General features: G+C 41.8%; 2 protein-coding genes across 3 annotated transcripts; both read right to left on the bottom strand.

Moving 5' to 3' along the window:
- Window positions 1–2,321: 2,321 nt before the first annotated feature.
- On the bottom strand, window positions 2,322–9,950 carry ccsapb (centriole, cilia and spindle-associated protein b). 2 transcript variants are annotated; one of them, XM_066697238.1, is made up of 4 exons: window positions 9,878–9,950; window positions 8,686–9,120; window positions 7,228–7,520; window positions 2,322–5,404 (listed from the first exon to the last, which is right to left on the bottom strand). In XM_066697238.1, the coding sequence occupies exons 2-4, from the start codon at window positions 9,065–9,067 to the stop codon at window positions 5,225–5,227; spliced, it is 855 nt and encodes a 284-aa protein (XP_066553335.1). In that variant the 5' UTR covers window positions 9,068–9,120; window positions 9,878–9,950; the 3' UTR covers window positions 2,322–5,224. The 2 variants fall into 2 exon arrangements, with proteins under 2 accessions (XP_066553335.1, XP_066553336.1); XM_066697239.1 differs by lacking the exon at window positions 9,878–9,950 and having other exon boundaries at window positions 5,219–5,442; window positions 8,686–9,200.
- Window positions 9,951–12,235: 2,285 nt separating this feature from the next.
- Window positions 12,236–16,256, bottom strand: LOC136719334 (actin, alpha cardiac muscle). The gene is made up of 7 exons (XM_066697237.1): window positions 16,135–16,256; window positions 14,818–14,957; window positions 14,301–14,625; window positions 13,889–14,050; window positions 13,260–13,451; window positions 12,978–13,159; window positions 12,236–12,622 (listed from the first exon to the last, which is right to left on the bottom strand). Exons 2-7 carry the CDS (start codon window positions 14,944–14,946, stop codon window positions 12,479–12,481), a joined length of 1,134 nt encoding a protein of 377 aa, XP_066553334.1. The 5' UTR covers window positions 14,947–14,957; window positions 16,135–16,256; the 3' UTR covers window positions 12,236–12,478.
- Between the last annotated feature and the right edge of the window lie 1,645 nt (window positions 16,257–17,901).

Here is a 17,901-nt window from a genome sequence, read left to right as displayed (position 1 = left end):
AGTGGGGGAAAAAAAAGCTTATGGATACTGGATACATAGGCTACGAGCAACCAGATGCTCAAACTGAAATGAAGAGGGTCTCCTCTGGAACATAACCTTTCTTGCGCTATTGAAAATATGGGGCAACTGCTCCCTTCACAATACGATTCCTACAATATAATGTACTCAAAACACTAGCAGAAAAATGCTGCAAAACAGTTAATCTGTACACCAGTACTATTTACACACCAAGGGATTTACTAATGAGAAATGGCAATTCATGATTTTTTGTTTTAATGGATTTAATGGAATTTCCCAACTTTACAAAATCAGAGCATAAAAGCATACATATATTTAAGATGCCTTTTTCAAAACTTGTACAATGCTGGTCCCACATAAACCTGCTCAACACAAAATCCTGTTCACTGAAACATAAAAGCACTTTTGTTGAGGCAAAAACAGGTAGTGAATCGAGAGCAGTAGTGCCAGATTATTATTATTATTATTATTATTTTTTTTTTTTTTTTTTTTTTTTGTATTATTTCTTGGCAGACGCCATTATCCAGGGTGACTTACAACATAAGTGCAATACAAAGTGCAAAAATACAGTTCAGTACAAAGGCATCAAACATTACAAATTCAAATTTACATTAAACAGAACCATTCAAAATATAATACATTTTACAACTTCCAATTTACACAGGTAAGTACAGTAAGTGAGGTCATACATCTGGATTCCAGAGCCCCATTCAGTCGACTGAGTTTCGGGGACAGGAAAGAAACAGCAGGCACAGGGGGATGCGGTGAGATTTCCCTTTCCGCACAGCTTCAAGGTCAAATAGTCTGATTAATGAGATGTGGCAGGTTCCCAAATGCAGATTAGAAGACTTTTCAGGAGTGGAAAATAACTCTGGCAGCCACCAAAGACTTTGGTGGCCAGTTCCCCAAGCCCACCCCCCGCCTCGATGAACCCAGGACAGGGGATCAGGTTACAAAATCTGTCTGCTACTGAACTGACTGTGGGCTGGAGAGAGCAGAGCTGTGAGGTACAGTTGCTGTATGAGATTATGACATTGCTCAAGGGGGTTGTGTGTGCTGAAAGAAACCCCCACAGCGAGAAGTGTGCCACTGTCCTGTCATCTGGCAGCCCTTTGGTGGATTTGACTGTGTTCTTACTGTTTTCAATTACACAGTCATCTCTGTTTAGGGATGTGACAACATAAACTACAATTTATTCAGAATATAAATGAAGTCAGTTCAAATGTGTCCAGACTAAAGTAAATTTACTCCTTTTTTGTATTCTTGGAATCTGAAAAACAGTTCCATATACATTTTGATTTAACATGTATTCATTTACTTAGTCCAATAGAATAAAATGTGTTTTGTGTGTGTATGTGGGGGGGGCGATTAATAGAGAAAATAGGTGAACATATACATAAAATGAGTTAATTCATAACTGCATCAAATCTATTACCAAAGGGAAAATGTCTCATCTTGCAAACAAAGTCCAAGGCCAATACCAAACCTTTAACCTACCCATAATCCCCAACTCACTAACTTGTACCCAACTGTATTGCGAGATGCCACTCTCCCCTACAAAGTTGTGCTTCGGTCCAGGCCTTAGTCCGAGTGTCTGCCACAGGGTCACACAATGAACATTATGTCATGGTATGAAGGAATGGGTTCAGCATTGGAAGCAGGTGTCACATATATTGTTTCACATTCGCCAGGCTCTCGCTATGAGGCCGTGACGTCTCCGTGTGCGCTCGGTGTTGCCAGCCCCCACTGCCTCCACGCTTTGTGCTTCTATTCCTGTGCTCTGCCTCACGGTGTGAATATTCCCAGGGACCTGCGAGGGGATCGTGTTCCAGCAGCTCTCGGTTCAGGTGTCAATTTAACAATGGGTCCCTTTCCCAGCTGGAGTCCAAACACTAAGCTGACCCCGACGCACATTTCCGACTGCCACAGCTGTGCGGGGGGGATGGCTACAATTATTGGATCTGGACACTTCACTTTGCATGCGATTTCAGCTCAATCAAAGTGGTCCGAGTCATCGAGTCAATACGTGAAAATAACCATTCAAATAATAGTAATTACAACCCAGAAATATCAACATGCACGTTTTTCCTAATGAGAAGACAAACTCAAAATGTATTTGTTTTTTTTAACAGGCATCTTAGTTAAAATAAAAGATGTCTTGTGTCACTTCTGTCTAATGTCAAAGAATTATCTCACTTAATCCAGAGTGAGAGATTGTATGCAGCTGTATGCTGATAACTGTTGCAAATGAGTATTTAAAATGAGTTAAAATGAGTATCAGAAAACAGTTCCACAGAAATACAACCATTTAAAAGTGATTTATTCCAAACAATACACATTTATCAAACCTACATAGTGTAGACCAAAAATAAACACACACGATTTGTTGATTGAAATACAAATACAGTTATCAAAAAGTCCAACCCCAGAAACACTATCATCTTCTAACATCATCTTGGTCCACCACTTAAAACAAGTTTAAGCCTATCCAGCATTGCACTGCACAACACAATCACTAAGCTCTGCTATCCAGAGATGTGTTCTATAGACCTAATAAACAACGCAAAGTGCTAAACATCTTGCTGACCCTTTGAGAATGATCTTTAATGTGCCTGTAAACATCAGTGATTTAAATACATAGGTGTAAAAATATAAATGACAAGGCAACTATAAAGTGCTTTGAACTCCCAATTCATGATGACCTGTGTCATTCTAAAGAGGCTTGCTAAGTACATTCCTGGTGTGGCCATATTTTGCCACAAGAAGATACCGTTGATTCCGTGTGACATCTTCTCTGCCTAAATTTGAACGCCGACAGACGTGTCAGTTTGCTGCGGACACTTTCCCAACAAGACTACACAGTTTTTCAATAGCATAACTCCCAATTCAAAATAAAAAATACAATCTCTGGGAATGTGTTCCACTTGGCCCTCACGTGTAATTGTGCTAACATAAGTCTTGCAAGAACTGGAATGCATTCATTGTCTTTATAATTATCCTGTGTACTATTATTAAAGATAGGTGTAGGTTTCAAGCAGTGAAAAAACACTATTAGGGAGGTTTTGAAGCCACCCTTGAGAAAGCAAGACCAATTAGTGCATTTACAATACAATATAACAAAAGATACCGATACTAAACAGACAAAGTTAGGTATGTTACTGTCAATCCTGAAAATGTGGCAACATCACTACAAAATCTGAGCCCTGCACAGCTTGGAAGCACAGCATCTGTAAACTTGTATTTGAACCCTGCTTTGTCTATACATTCATTAAAGAAGATAAACGCATTAATACAGCTTTTAAAATGAGTCAAATCTAGACGTGTCTCATATTTTTCTCATTTGTGTAATCCTGATTGGACTGGAGACACTGTTGTTTGGCTATGTGTTACCCTGAGCAAGTTACCGTACTTATTTGTGCTCTGTTCTTTGGCTAAGAAATAAATCCAAGGTCCTTTTGTAAGTGACTCCCCTTTTGGTTCACCCCACTAAGTCAATTTGGATAAAAACATTGATTAAATGGCTTATTATAAAAAAATGCCCACACAGACTGCAAATGGTCAGAAATCCAGGCTTTGACAGTAACATGCCTTTTAAAAAATATTATATTTAATAAACATTTTTCTGTAACACTGCTTTTCAAACAACATGCCACTAGAAAACTGGACAAAAAAGTATTGGAAGTCATCAACAAATATGATAGATGGTGAATTAAAAACAAAACAAAAAGTACTGAATATTGTGTCTTAATTAAAGGTTTCTTTTGATCAGCAAGGAACAGTAAGTCAGTCTTTAAAATAGGCTGGCACAAATGGAGCTAAATAAATATTAATACTTATATAAAATAAACAGTTGGACAGGTTTTGTTCATTTTGTCCTGAATTAAACTGAGCAATTATCATCATTTATTCAAGACGTAACTTTTGTTTTAAGCTAATAGAGTTCCCAGCAACGTGTTGAAAGTGAACCTGGAATATCTTTTGGACTAAAACAAATTATATCTGTCTTTACTGTAAATGTACAAATCATAGAAAATATAAAATGGAAGAAAGGAAATAAGTATAACAACCCTGATTTTAGTTCTGAATATTAGCATCTGTTTCAGGTGTAAATGTTAGTAAGTGGAAAATTCAGAGGTATTCTAGTAATTAATGTATAATTATATAAATTGAAGACCATATATAATTTATAATTGGTTTAAAGTCCATAATTTCCCCAAGACACTATCTGGAAATAAAAAATCAGCACTTAAAGTCAGTCTTGTGAGGTAGTGTGGGATTTCCAGTATCGTCTTCAGTATTTCTTTATAATGGTAGTTATGGACAAAAGTTTAAACATCCTTAAAAAAAACATAAGGATCGTGGCAAACTATCAACATGTGACTGCCTTCCACCCTTTGAACATGCTTTTTGTTTTTCTCTTTATTTAAATTTTATGAGAAAAAGATTGTCTACCACAGATACAGTCTTTCAGTTGCCAAAGTTTGACAAAATGGTCTGTGACTGAGTGGAAGTGTGCAGCTCTTATTTTGGGATATTTTGTCAGATTTCAGATTTTTATTTTATTTGGACAACGGGGTTTTAATTTCACGTCCAAACTATTTAATCACTTTCTCCCACTTATGTAATGTTATTCCTGCAGTATACACACTGCATGACTCACTGGCGTTTCTGATTGATGCCAACTCACTGCTCAAGAGATAAATGTCACTTCAGATGGGTACATTGTTGTACATAGTGCAGAACATTATCTTGATATGAAGCCGAGAAATACTGTTGGTAAATATTAATATAAAGACAAATAAATAATAAAATAAAACTATATGGCTCTGGAAAAAAATAATAAAACATTAATCTTAAGCTACAATTTCTGTTCTGCCGAGCTCAAAGAAGGTAAATCTTTGAAATGCGACATTGGTCACATAAGCATGAAAACAAAAAAACAACAACTTTAAATTAAATTAACAAAATTGTAAACGTTAGCAAAGCATGTTTCTAAGTTGTAATAGAGCTGGAAGTAAGTCCCAGTGAATCCTGAACACCTACTTCACTTTTTCTGAGCAATAACTTGACTTCCCTGTGAGTACCTGGCAGTTGACCCTGTGGACAACAAACCAAACGCTGTGGAAATGCTGACGTGAGAAATTCGACTGAGGGTGTTGACTGCTGTGCTGCACCTTACCACCAGCAAACGCCCTGCTGCCGGCTTTTACCGAGACCTCGCCGAGAAGCACCTCATATATTCGGTCATCCAAGGGTTATCGGCGGGCGGCTGCTTGGCTTTGGGGCCGTTCTCCGGCTCAGCGGAGCGCACCCGTCTCCTCTCCAGGGTCTTCACACGTTTCTCGATCTCCCGCCTGGTCTTGGCCCGCAGCGCAGACGCGTGGATCTGGAATGAGGCACGCCTGTTTCAGAGCCTCCACTACCCTGAGACACCAAGAAGGAGCCAGTTGTCTCTCTTTATACCACCAGCCTCACTTATCGACCGGTTTTCCCTCTTGAAAGGCCTGTCCCAGACTAGACGGTATAATTAGGCAGGACTGTACTTTTTCTTTAACATGCCATAGTAAACACAGTACCAGGAAGAGGCATACAGGTAGAGCGTGACATTTTCAGCTCTCCAATTAGAGACAGCCTAATTATTTACTGTAGATAGATCCTGACTGAGATCTGAGAATTTCTAATTGTTGGAGAGGCAGCTGTTATAACATTACATATATAAAGAGGAATCAAAATTGTACAGTCTAAAGATCACAATATCATGTGTCTAAGGAGGTAACAACCTCCCTTCCACTTCCCACTGTCCAAGAACTCTTATAAAAGCTACAAACTTAATACAGACTTGTAATTCAACATCTGTAATTAAATAATAAGGCAAACACCTGGACTTTGCAACATTGTTTGGAAGATCAGATCTGTGGTTTTGTTTGAGATGCATGTATAGACATACAATGGTACCAAACTAATGTTTACCAGGGGAAACCAATTGGATTCTGGAAAGGAACTGTACAGATTTATTTAGATAAAGTGCTAGGCTTCTTTGGGACATTTCTGACATGACTAAAAGAAACGTATATTATAAAAATAGGAACAAAATAAATAAGATGGACAGCTAAGATCATGTTTTTTGTCCATTAACTTAATTTTGTGAAGCACTATTTTTGGTTTAATCACACAATACTTTAAAGAACAACTTACGTTAATTTCAAAAATTGAAAACAAACACTTTATTTTCCTACTCATACTCTGCGGTACAGTGTCCATATCCAGACATCCTGACTACTCCGCATCAGTTGTCAGGCATCACTTAGTTTTTCAATCTGCCCTCAGTAAGTTTAGCGTTCAGCCATCAGTCTTATGTGGCATCAAGCATCATGTTTGTTAAAGTGACTGTTCTCATGCATCACTTCAATTTAATTTCAGGTGTCAATCAAATTTCATGTCAGGTGTCAGACTCACTTGGTTTTTGTATCAGGGATCACTCGAATTTAGTGTCAGGTATCAGAGTGTGTTTATTCTGGGACTTAATTTAATAGCCAATGAAATGGCTGAACCATCTTTACTGGTATTTCATTGGTTACACGGAACGTCAATCAAGCCAAAGAACAAAACAGACCGAGGCAGGCAATCATTTCTGTACAGAATGTAGTCTAAATTAATAATAAAAAGCAAACTTAACAAAAAAGATATCTGTGGATAATTTAAACATGGTATTTATAACACAAATATCGTCCATAAAATCAGCTCGGATTTACTACAAAGTAATACAAATGATTGAAATTTCCCTTTAACCAATGAATTTACAGTAAGGACGGTTCAGCCATTTGATTGGCTATTAAATTAAGTCCTAGAAAGAACACACTCTGATACCTGACGCCAATTTCAAGTGATCCTGGATACAACAACCGAGTGACTCCTGACACCTGACATTACATTAGAGTGTCACCTGATATTAAATTCGAGTGACACCTGATACCTGACATTAAATTCGAGTGATGCATGAGAACGGACATAAAATAGGCATGATGCTTGATGCCAAATAAGACTGACACCCAAATATGGGTAGGCTATATCAAATATGAGTGATAACTGGACGCTAAACTTACTGAGGGCTGATCACAAAACTAAGTGATGCCTGACAACTGATGCTGAGGAGCGAGGATGTCCTGATACGGACACCGTACCGCAGGGTCTGTACGGATTCAGGCTCACCTCCTTGGTGGATGCTGCAGGCCGTACATTGTGCGTCTTCTTGAGGCCGGTCTCGGCTTGTTTCTCGGCCCAGCCGTACAGAGCGAACGGGTGTTTGTTCTCCTTCTCGGGCTCTGCAGACTCCCGGGGCTGGCTCTTGCCCTTTGCCGCTTTGCGAGGGGGCCGGGAGGTGGAAGGGGCCGCCCCGCTCTGCTCGGGCTCCACGGGACCACTGGGGGACCCTGCTTTGCCTTTGGACTCCCCTGCAGGAGACTTGCCGTTTTGAGCCGGTTCCGCAATCACAGTAGCCCGTCCTGTGAAGCAAAATGCGTTTGTTCTTAATTAGCTCTGCCAATTAATCAGCAATTATTAATAATAATATTAATAATAATAATAATAATAATTCAAACCTTTATTCAACCATATAAAATGCCGACCTGGCCAAAAGGCAGCATAAATACAGCAGTCAATAAAATAAATTTAAGTACATAGAATTTAATTAAATCAATAGAAATTAAAAACATAATAAAGAGTCAACATGTAGCCTATACAAATGATAATAATAATTAATAATAACACTAATATTAATAATACACTGATCAGCCATAACATTATGACCACCTGCTTAATATTGTGTAGGTCCCCCTTTTGCTGCCAAAACAGCCCTGACCCATCGAGGCATGGACTCCACTAGACCTCTGAAGGTGTGCTGTGGTATCTGACACCAAGACGTTAGCAGCAGATCCTTTAAGTCCTGTAAGTTGCGAGGTGGGGCCTCTGTGGATCGGATTGTTTGTCCAGCACATCCCACAGATGCTCGAATGGATTGAGATCTGGGGAATTTGGAGATTCATCAGACCAGGCCACCTTCTTCCATTGCTCCGTGGTCCAGTTCTGATGCTCATGTGCCCATTGTAGGTGCTTTCAGCAGTGGACAGGGGTCAGCATGGGCACCCTGACTGGTCTGCGGCTACGCAGCCCCGTACGCAACAAACTTCGATGCACTGTGTGTTCTGACACCTTTCTATCAGAACCAGCATTCACTTTTTCAGCAATTTGAGCTACAGTAGCTCGTCTGTTGGATCGGACCACACGGGCCAGCCTTCGCTTCCCACGTGCATCAATGAGCCTTGGCCATCCATGACCCTGTCGCCGGTTCACCTTCCTTGGACCACTTTTGATAGGTACTGACCACTGCAGACCGGGAACACCCCACAAGAGCTGCAGTTTTGGAGATGCTCTGACCCAATGGTCTAGCCTTCACAATTTGGCCCTTGTCAAACTGGCTCAGATCCTTACGCTGCCCATTTTTCCTGCTTCTAACACATCAACTTTGAGGACAAAATGTTCACTTGCTGCCTAATATATCCCACCCACTGACAGGTGCCATGATAACGAGATTATCGGTGTTATTCACTTCACCTGTCAGTGGCCATAATGTTATGGCTGATCGGTATATATTAATGTCATCTTGCAAACCTGTGAGTGTTGACGTCCTAGACGCTCTGCGCTGCGGTGCCGGTGCTGCTCCGTCCGTCCCTGCAGACACTTCCGCGTCCAGTCGGGGTTCGGCGGCCTCCTCGCTCTCCGCTGCCGGACCCGGCCGCTCTCCCGCCTCCTCCTTGGGCGACTCTCCGCTCAGTTTCAGCGGCTCCACTTTGTTCTGGTTCTGCGGGCTAGTGCTGCCGCTCGACTCCGAGCCACTTTCCCAGCCTTCCCAGAACCACGGGTTGTGGGCGTGCTCCAGCAGCCTGCGGGTCGTCCGGTACCGCAGCATGTCCTCGTAACACTTGGAGTAGGTCTCCCATTTGGGGTCTTTGAATTTCTTCATGTACTCGGTTCTGATCTTCTTCGCAACCATGTTTTTGTCGCTACTGCTCTTCGCCCTGTGCAAGTGGGCCCCGTCCCGAACTTCTGCAAAAGTGGGGGGTAATTAGGAGAGCAGCGGCGCGGCCTCCATCCCGCCCCACATTTAAACCAAAACACGGAAAACACGCTTTACGGCACAAAGAGAATAACCCAATCAGCGAGCGGCTATTCTCTTTGTGTCGTAAAGCGTGTTTTCTCCGTGTTTTGGTTTAAGCGTCGATCGTTTTCTTGCTGCGCAGATGTCCGCAGGCCTGCGCGGCTCCACCAATGGGATCGGCGGGATTCTGCAGACCTGCGAGCATCTGCGGCACAATAACGCCTTTCGCCCCACCTCCTACTTTAAACATGGCGTCGATGGAGAAGATAACGTGTAATATAATACAAGCAAACGACACTGGGTAATACTGGATAATACACACCAGTAGAAATGATATGTGCTCCCAGAAAAAAAAAAAAAAAAAACACATGCTGCGTGTTTGTCGCGTACATAAACACATAAAAGGACAAACGTGCAAAATGCGTGTATTATTGATACGGTTTGCGTAACCTAATAAAACACAAAAAAGGCACTGTCGCAGGCTTATTGTAATGCATGCACTAAATCCCAAATCAAAACGTTCAGTGTGATCTAGCTACTCACTGACGTGTATTACCTGCAATGCAAATTAATTGAAATATACATTTTAGGTGGTCTGTTCAGGGTGAAAGTGACATTCAATGAATCAATATCTGCTCCTTTGTTGTACCGTTAGAATGTCGATTTGTATTCATTATCACTCAAAATAAGCAAAGATTTACTTACAGGCTCAGGTCACGCACGGAAGCAAAACATTCAGAGCAGATGCTGGATTGACGTGCTGTGCGCTCGTCACGGCCCCGCCCACTGGATTAAGATTGGGGGATTAGCACGTTTTGTAAACACGGGGTTAAGAGGTATAAACCGGTTGATTCTGTCTGCCCAGGTGATATTTGTGCATTGCATGGCTAAACACATGTTTTGCACAGAAAAGTCTCTCTTGTAGTCTTTTAACTGCGCCATTATTTCATACAAGCAGCTTGCATGCACAAGTCTGTAACTGTAGGGTTTCAATATGATGTGGTCTGGTACTGAATTTATCTTTATAGTTGTGTACATATTTATCATATGTTGTAGGAATTACAAAAGTTGTCCCATGTGCTTTATGCAGTAGAAACTCATCCAGATTAACTTGGTGACTTTAATTTCTTGTCCTGAACTGCATCAGTTATTTATGTATATATGCATGCATTTATTTTCATTTAAACATAGCATTGACAGTTAAGATGAATTGATTATGATCTGTACAGAATCAAAACGTTTCGAAAGTGGTCTTTTTCATCTGCGTTCATCTTTTTCCCCTGTCCGAACGTGTCTATTTTGATTTCCGCTGCCCACATTTTTCTGTAGTCTAGTCTAGAGTCTAGTTTTGCGAAGAAACGGGGGAGGTCAAGAGCACATGACAAGAAATGGTTTTCCCCTCCGTTCAGCGCAGTGTACCACTTCAAAGGTGGAGAGACCTCTTCCGTTGGCACACGTCTGCCCAGGTCTCTCATGACCAGCCAACAGGAAAAGCGGCTTATATCCAGAGGTCTGTGTTCCGCATTAAGATGTTCCAAGTCATGGACATAACTGGACATCTGACGAATGCCCATCCAAACCTGTCTGACTCAAAAAAAAATGCTGGGAGAGTCAACAAGAAGGTCAGAGCGAGTCCAGAGGACAAGCGTGGAGTTCCTGTGTGAGATCAAAAGCAGAGTAGGTGCTTCTGCTGGCGGATAAAAGCTTTCATTCCACTTGAGTGGCCCTGTAAATCTGACAGCCAGGAGGCCCCAAGCCCTGCACACCACTGTTGATTTATCTGTGTGTGTGTGTGTGTGTGTGTGTATATATATAGCTGGCTGGCAAGGTGCATTTTTATAGTTCAAGATAGGGATGACCCTTGTGACATGGAACTCTGCTTGGTTGCAAGAATGGAAGGCTAGCGAGTCTAAAATTAAAATAGTGTAATCAAGACACCATGCCTTAGTAAGGGCTGATCAGGACAGACTTGTTCCCCAACCAGTCTTAACCTGAGAAAGACCGTTTGTCATGTTTCATTGTGTTGTGTATCAATGCTCCAGTTTTGATCCAGGAGATTTGGAGGCATTCCAGTATGCGTAGTGTTTTTTTTCCAGTTAGATTAATTTAGAATGCAGTGAGCCATGTAAATATTTATGCACACTGAACGGAAGCAGAAGCAGAGTTCAGTTAATTGAAATATTTGTGGGGAGTTTGTTTAAATACCGGTGTAATCCAATTATTTTGATTAATGTTTCTACCCCTCTTGGTGTTTTTCTTTGTGAAGTGTTTCATAAATATTATCTTGAGTGAATGGGCACTTTTATGAGGTGTACTGTTTTTATTTGGTCTTAAATGAGTTGCCTGACTGGATTTTGTTCAAAAGGCATTGCAGGAAGCTATATTTCAAGGGAGGTAGAACTGTATAGTGATACAATTCTATGAGCCAAAAATGAAATGTTTTAAGACAGGAGTTCATTACTGTTTAACACTAGTTATGAATGCTTCTATTTGCACTTTGGAACCTGTTCTTTAGTATATCCTATTTCTTGTGTGAATATGTGTTTCTTTTATCCCAAAACATGTGACGTTTCAGTGAAAAGCCCATAGCAATAGGGATTACTGAGAGTAACTGTGTTTCCACTACAAATAGAATTAAAAATGTGAGAGAACTTAATTCCTTCCCAAATTTTTATGATGGTGTCTTCATTATAAACATTTATTGCATATGCCATGAAGCCAAAGGAACTATTAAACTATTGCCCAAGAGCACCTATAAATGGTGTAATTCAACCCAGACACCACATTTTTCATGGACACATTTGGTAAATTGAATAAATTAATAAAGCATTTTCTTTCCCTAGTTATATATGTTAACCAGATGTGTCTTTCAAAACAGATCAAATAATCTGATTAGTTGATTGTAACTGTTTTAATATCTCCTTCCATGTTATTGTACAGTGTGTCTGTTTAAAATCAATAACCATTGTTTAGTTCTGGGCCACATTTATGAAGGAGTGTGTTTCTGGCACATTGTGAACTAACTGCCCTTTCTTTCCTCTCAAGAGGCTTAGAACACAAAAATACCAAATGATGGACTTTAATAAATTAATATTTATGTACATTTTACATTCACATGTTAACTAACATGGTTTTTTTATTTTCCGTTGTTGCTGTTGTTCTTCTTGGTTTTGGTTTTGCAGCATTGCTCATCTGGTAACAAACTGTTACAAAATTACAGTTGTGCACAGCTCTCCTGTGACAACAACGTGGTCTGCTACAAAGGGATCCTGAGCACAATAGTGGATGCAGGCGATGGACACAGGTTTAGAAGCATTTGCGGTGGACAATGGAGGGGCCTGCTTCATCGTACTCCTGCTTGCTGATCCACATCTGCTGGAAGGTGGACAGGGAGGCCAGGATGGAGCCACCGATCCAGACAGAGTATTTACGCTCAGGTGGGGCAATGATCTAGAGAAAGAGGCAAGAAGAACAGGAGGTCACCTTAGAGATCAGAGTCCACATTCACAGATATGGGGCTTCAAAAGGTCAGCTCTTTCCAGCAACACAACGCACAAAGTTCAGCAGATGAGAAATTCGGTTATTTGTATCCTTCTTACATGAATTAGTACTAATAATTATAATTATAATTATTATTATTATTATTATTATTATTATTATTATTATTTATTGGCAGATGCTCTTATCTAGGGCAACACACAGTTTTAATATAGGTAAACTAATATAATTGACCTATATTTCCCCATTTTATTATTATTATTATTATTATTATTATTATTATTATTATTATTATTATTATTATTACCTTGATCTTCATTGTGCTGGGAGCCAGAGCAGTAATCTCCTTCTGCATACGGTCAGCAATACCAGGGTACATGGTGGTACCACCAGACAGCACGTTGTTGGCGTACAGGTCCTTCCTGATGTCAATGTCGCACTTCATGATGCTGTTGTAAGCGGTCTCATGAATGCCGGCAGACTCCATACCTGTGCGCAAAAAAAGAGGAAAACGGTCAGTGAAGCAGCGGCCTTGCGCGCTGGGCAGAGACTTGGCAGCACTGTGGAGTATCCTAGTCTCTATACGTACCAATGAAGGAAGGCTGGAAGAGGGTCTCTGGGCAGCGGAAACGCTCGTTACCGATGGTGATGACCTGGCCATCGGGCAGCTCGTAGCTCTTCTCCAGGGAGGAGGAGGAGGCGGCGGTGGCCATCTCGTTCTCGAAGTCCAGAGCCACATAGCACAGCTTCTCCTTGATGTCGCGCACGATCTCACGCTCGGCTGTGATGGGCAATTGTGGGGGTCAGGACACAGTCGCACAACACCGTCGGACACACAAACACACCGCGTATTTGATCAAAACCAAAGCATCTACCCCTGCAGGAATGCGTAAAAACGCACTCAAATTACGCACGATAGCACAGTGTAGATATGGGAATGCGCCGGCGGTTTTGGCATCAGACGCGTTCTGCACACAGTTAACTTAATTACTAAAACTGCTAATTAAGTGTGTTGCGCACTATTACAAGTGCTTCCTTTGGAATATTTAAATAGTAACCAAAGTGTTACCAATTATTTGTGATTAAATGTTGATACAAAGGACTAGACTTAAACCAGTTGTTTGTTAAAGGCTTTTTTGTTGGTGGTGTTGCAGAAGTTTGTTGCAGTCAGTCCTGGAGATGCAGCTGTTGGCTCAGAGGAGTCCAGTGGGCTCTTACCGGTTGTGACGAAAGAGTAGCCACGCTCGGTCAGGATCTTCATGAGGTAATCGGTCAGATCGCGACCAGCCAAGTCCAGACGCATGATGGCGTGGGGCAGGGCGTAACCTTCATAGATGGGGACGTTGTGGGTCACACCATCACCGGAGTCGAGCACAATACCTGAGAGAGGAGCGCAGCGGGTTAGAAACGACACACACGGCAAGACACACATTGTACCTATCCATGTGCCCTAATTTGCCTGGGTTTCGTTCCAAAACTACACTCACAAATGGAGATTATATAGATCTATACCGAGGAACATATTTACAGATTCAGTGCAATTAACTATTTGCAACATTAGTATGCATATTATCTGAAAAAACATATTGTGTTTTCTGAAAAAAAAAAAAAAAAGCGTAATTGTTCTCACCAGTGGTACGACCAGAGGCGTACAGGGACAGGACAGCCTGGATGGCCACATACATGGCTGGCACGTTGAAGGTCTCAAACATGATCTGGGTCATCTTTTCACGGTTGGCCTTGGGGTTCAGGGGGGCCTCTGTGAGCAGGGTGGGGTGCTCCTCGGGGGCCACACGCAGCTCGTTGTAGAAGGTGTGGTGCCAGATCTTCTCCATGTCGTCCCAGTTGGTGATGATGCCGTGTTCAATGGGGTACTTCAGAGTGAGGATACCCCTCTTGCTCTGAGCTTCGTCTCCTACGTAGGAGTCCTTCTGACCCATACCCACCATCACACCCTGGAAGAAGATAAAGGTATTGATAAAGTGCCCTCTCAGCCAATTGCGCTCTGACGCAAACATTTATATGCCACTGGAAGAATGTTACAATAGATTTAAAGTACTTCTTTTTAACGTGCTTTTGAAGAATGGCTAAACAATATCTCCGTGTGGCACATCTGATTTCTGCTGCTTGCTCTGGGAAGGCTATACCTGGTGACGAGGGCGACCGACAATGGATGGGAAGACAGCTCTGGGAGCGTCATCGCCGGCAAAGCCAGCCTTCACAAGTCCTGAGCCATTGTCGCACACCAAGGCGGTGGTCTCGTCTTCGTCGCACATCTTGGTGGGTTCTGCAAGAATACACAACACAGTTATTACTGCATCACAGAACTGCACAAAACGCAAACCCGTCACTGGAGCTAGATCGCAACTAAACACGGTCCACTCTGTCTTACAACGGGCATAACCTATAATATGCAAACGGTTCATGAGGGGACTACATCGTTCTTCCTCTCGTTTGACACAATGACACAATTTAAAAGTCGACGATCGTCCCTTTATTCTTCTTGTCAAAATAAAAGCATCTGCCCAAGGCGCCTCACAGGTGTAACGCACCTGTTGAGCGATACCAACATATTTTCTATTTATAGACGAAATTATTACTATGCATATTTAAACTCTGGCCTTGGCGACTTCTTTGTGCAATTGCATAATGTTGTTTCCCTCTAAGGTACTCTTATTATCTGTTGATATGTTTGTACCTTTTTAATATTTATAGCATTAACTGTATTTTGTGGTTACAAACAAAGCTCTGTGTATATAACATTGATATCTGTAGATACAACAGTATATAACAGTAATCCACGCACGTATAATTCAGCTACTCCCACATGTGCTCCACACTTTCAAAGCGTGTGCATAATAAACTTGAATTACTTGTGATGACGGTCTCGTTTATCTAATACTATCGACATGACGAATTACAGTTATCAAAGGTAATTTCAGAATGAAGAAAGTATCGCCATGACTTTCACTGCTAAGTATAATAATACTCAAGTACAATATTTAGATATACTATTTTAGCCTACACTTAAAACGTTAAATGTTTCCAATTATGTGTTTTTGAAGTCCTCGAAACGTCTCCTAACTCACGGCTGGCATTTAACTGCCCCAGGAGTCGTTATCATTGACAAAGCTCTGCACAATAGTGCGTTAAGACGCGTCTTCTTGGCAACAAACCGGTTCAAATCTCTGATTCGCTTCAGCCGCAAAAACACGTGTTCATCATCTCGGAATGAAAAAAGAAGAAGAAGAAGAGAAAGGATCAAGTTGAGCCAAGGCTGCTGTCAAGTCTACCACCGCGTCGCTGCTCCTTTTCTGAGGGATTTCTTAAATTATTTTCAAAGCACTGATTCCATAGATCGGGTAAAAGCGACGAAGGGATTTCCTGACGTATCCAAATCCTCGGTCCCCCCTCATTGCTAGTCCAGGCGGGGTGCGCGGTGCGTGCTCTCTCCCTGCTCTTACCTTTGGTGGTGCCTTTCTAAGGAGAAGCTCAGAGTGCAGTAGAAAACCGCTGCTGGTTCCAGCTACGATGCCAGACTGGACACAGGGGCCTTATATACCCGCTCCCCTCAGCCTTTTCTCTTTTTTTCTTTTTGCACCAAGCATTAGGAATGTCTATGTATTCCACAGGAATTTTTTTCCAGGCTTTCTCCATATTTGGTTGTCGCAGGGTGAGCGCAGGGTCCTGCGGCGGAGGCTGCGGAGAGCCCCGGTGCGCCGTGCGCAGGACGCTCCATACAAGGAGCGCTCGTCCCGAATCCCAGTCACGGAGCTCGGCCCGTATATGGAGAATAGGCGATCTGCTCCCGTCTTCCTCCTCCAGGGCAGATCACACACGGCAGCAACTGTCTGTAATGCCCCCCCACCCCCACCCCCACGTCCTTACCATATCAGAGGAACACAAAGTAAGTGCACGCTGCTAGGAGCTCCACTTGTGTCCGGTTTGTTTCTTTCTAGCCGATGCAAAGGTACAGCAGTCATATGGGGTCGTGGATGCAGGACTGTATGAGTTTCAAGCCGCGGGCTCGCATGTTAGAATTGAGTTACTGCTGGATATACAGACAGACAGACAGACAGACGGACGCTTCCTTAGAGATGAAATGAGCAGCCAGTGCATTGGCACACTTTGGGATTTGTAGTGCAGATGCGCGCCGGGGGCAGAATGGGAGATTCACACTGAACTGTGTACACAACAGCAGTAGGGTAGAGGTTGGAAAAGCCGGCGCAGTCCAGTGCCAAGGGGACAGCAGCGCTACTCTTGCGGAAAGATTGTAATAGCCCGATTAATACACGAAAAATGTACGTTAACCTACATATGCTGTGCCAAGTGTAATGCTTCATTGCTTTGTATACAAGTTATTATTGGGTAATGTATTATTTTTTATATTAAGCACCAGAAGAGACTGGTTTGAATATATATGTATACACACACATTACATTCGGGAGCTTTCTCAAAAACACGGCAGATTACCTTCCCTCAAATCTGGTGTATTTGTGCAATTAATGTCACTACTCAAAAGTAATGCAGACAAAAATAAAATTAGCTACAGTGATGCGCCAAACAAAAAAGCACTTATGTGGATTTGAAAGTTTGAATACCGGTGTAATACAAGTTTGATTGTGAGCTGGGGTATTTGATTTGATTCTATATGATTATCGGTATCGAAAAATAATGCATTCCATAGAATACATCATTTAGGTATTTAAATCGCCAAATACAAATGAAACGCCAAGGCTTTATATTAGAGTAGTAATAGGATGTTTTCATTGGTGGTTCTGTGCGAGTTAAAGGGCGGTGTAGATGCGCAGGCATGTGGGTCGGGTGGGGGGGTTGGTTATTAGGATATTCAGTCCTAACTTTCTTATTTACCATAGTAGTACAAGCCGGGCGGGGCTGGGGTGGCGTTTGGGCACATTAGAAAGTGTAACACTGACACACCAGAGCAGCTGAAGGCTGAACAAATAGATTAGCATTCGTTCAAAAAAAAGAACAATGAAGTTCATTTTAAACGTTATTTTAAAGTAGAAACAGGACAGTTCTGGGGAGCTAGGGATAGATTCTTCCTTTCTGAAAAGATGCTTTTGGAATTCGCTTTCACAGCCTTCCTTGGAGATACAAATAAATATACATTTCAATGTTTAATGGTCTCCATGTGTTGAATTGGAAGTGGAAGAGTAAACAATCTATCAATGTATGTTACATATGAAACTGTTTCTCTTCTGGCACTT

This window comes from Amia ocellicauda, chromosome 23 (assembly GCF_036373705.1).
Source record: "Amia ocellicauda isolate fAmiCal2 chromosome 23, fAmiCal2.hap1, whole genome shotgun sequence".
NCBI lineage: Eukaryota > Metazoa > Chordata > Actinopteri > Amiiformes > Amiidae > Amia > Amia ocellicauda.
This window is presented reverse-complemented; position numbering and strand designations above follow the sequence as displayed.

Excerpts from the sequence above, each read along its gene's own strand:
- ccsapb (XM_066697238.1), bottom strand. The coding sequence starts at position 9,067 with ATGGTTGCGAAGAAGATCAGAACCGAGTACATGAAGAAATTCAAAGAC. Across the intron at positions 7,521-8,685 it reads TAGGACGTCAACACTCACAG|GACGGGCTACTGTGATTGCG; the intron begins GTTTGCAAGATG and ends TTTGCTTCACAG. Across the intron at positions 5,405-7,227 it reads CTGCAGCATCCACCAAGGAG|ATCCACGCGTCTGCGCTGCG; the intron begins GTGAGCCTGAAT and ends GCCTCATTCCAG.
- LOC136719334 (XM_066697237.1), bottom strand. The coding sequence starts at position 14,946 with ATGTGCGACGAAGACGAGACCACCGCCTTGGTGTGCGACAATGGCTCA. Across the intron at positions 14,626-14,817 it reads TCGGTCGCCCTCGTCACCAG|GGTGTGATGGTGGGTATGGG; the intron begins GTATAGCCTTCC and ends ATCTTCTTCCAG. Across the intron at positions 14,051-14,300 it reads CGCCTCTGGTCGTACCACTG|GTATTGTGCTCGACTCCGGT; the intron begins GTGAGAACAATT and ends CTCCTCTCTCAG.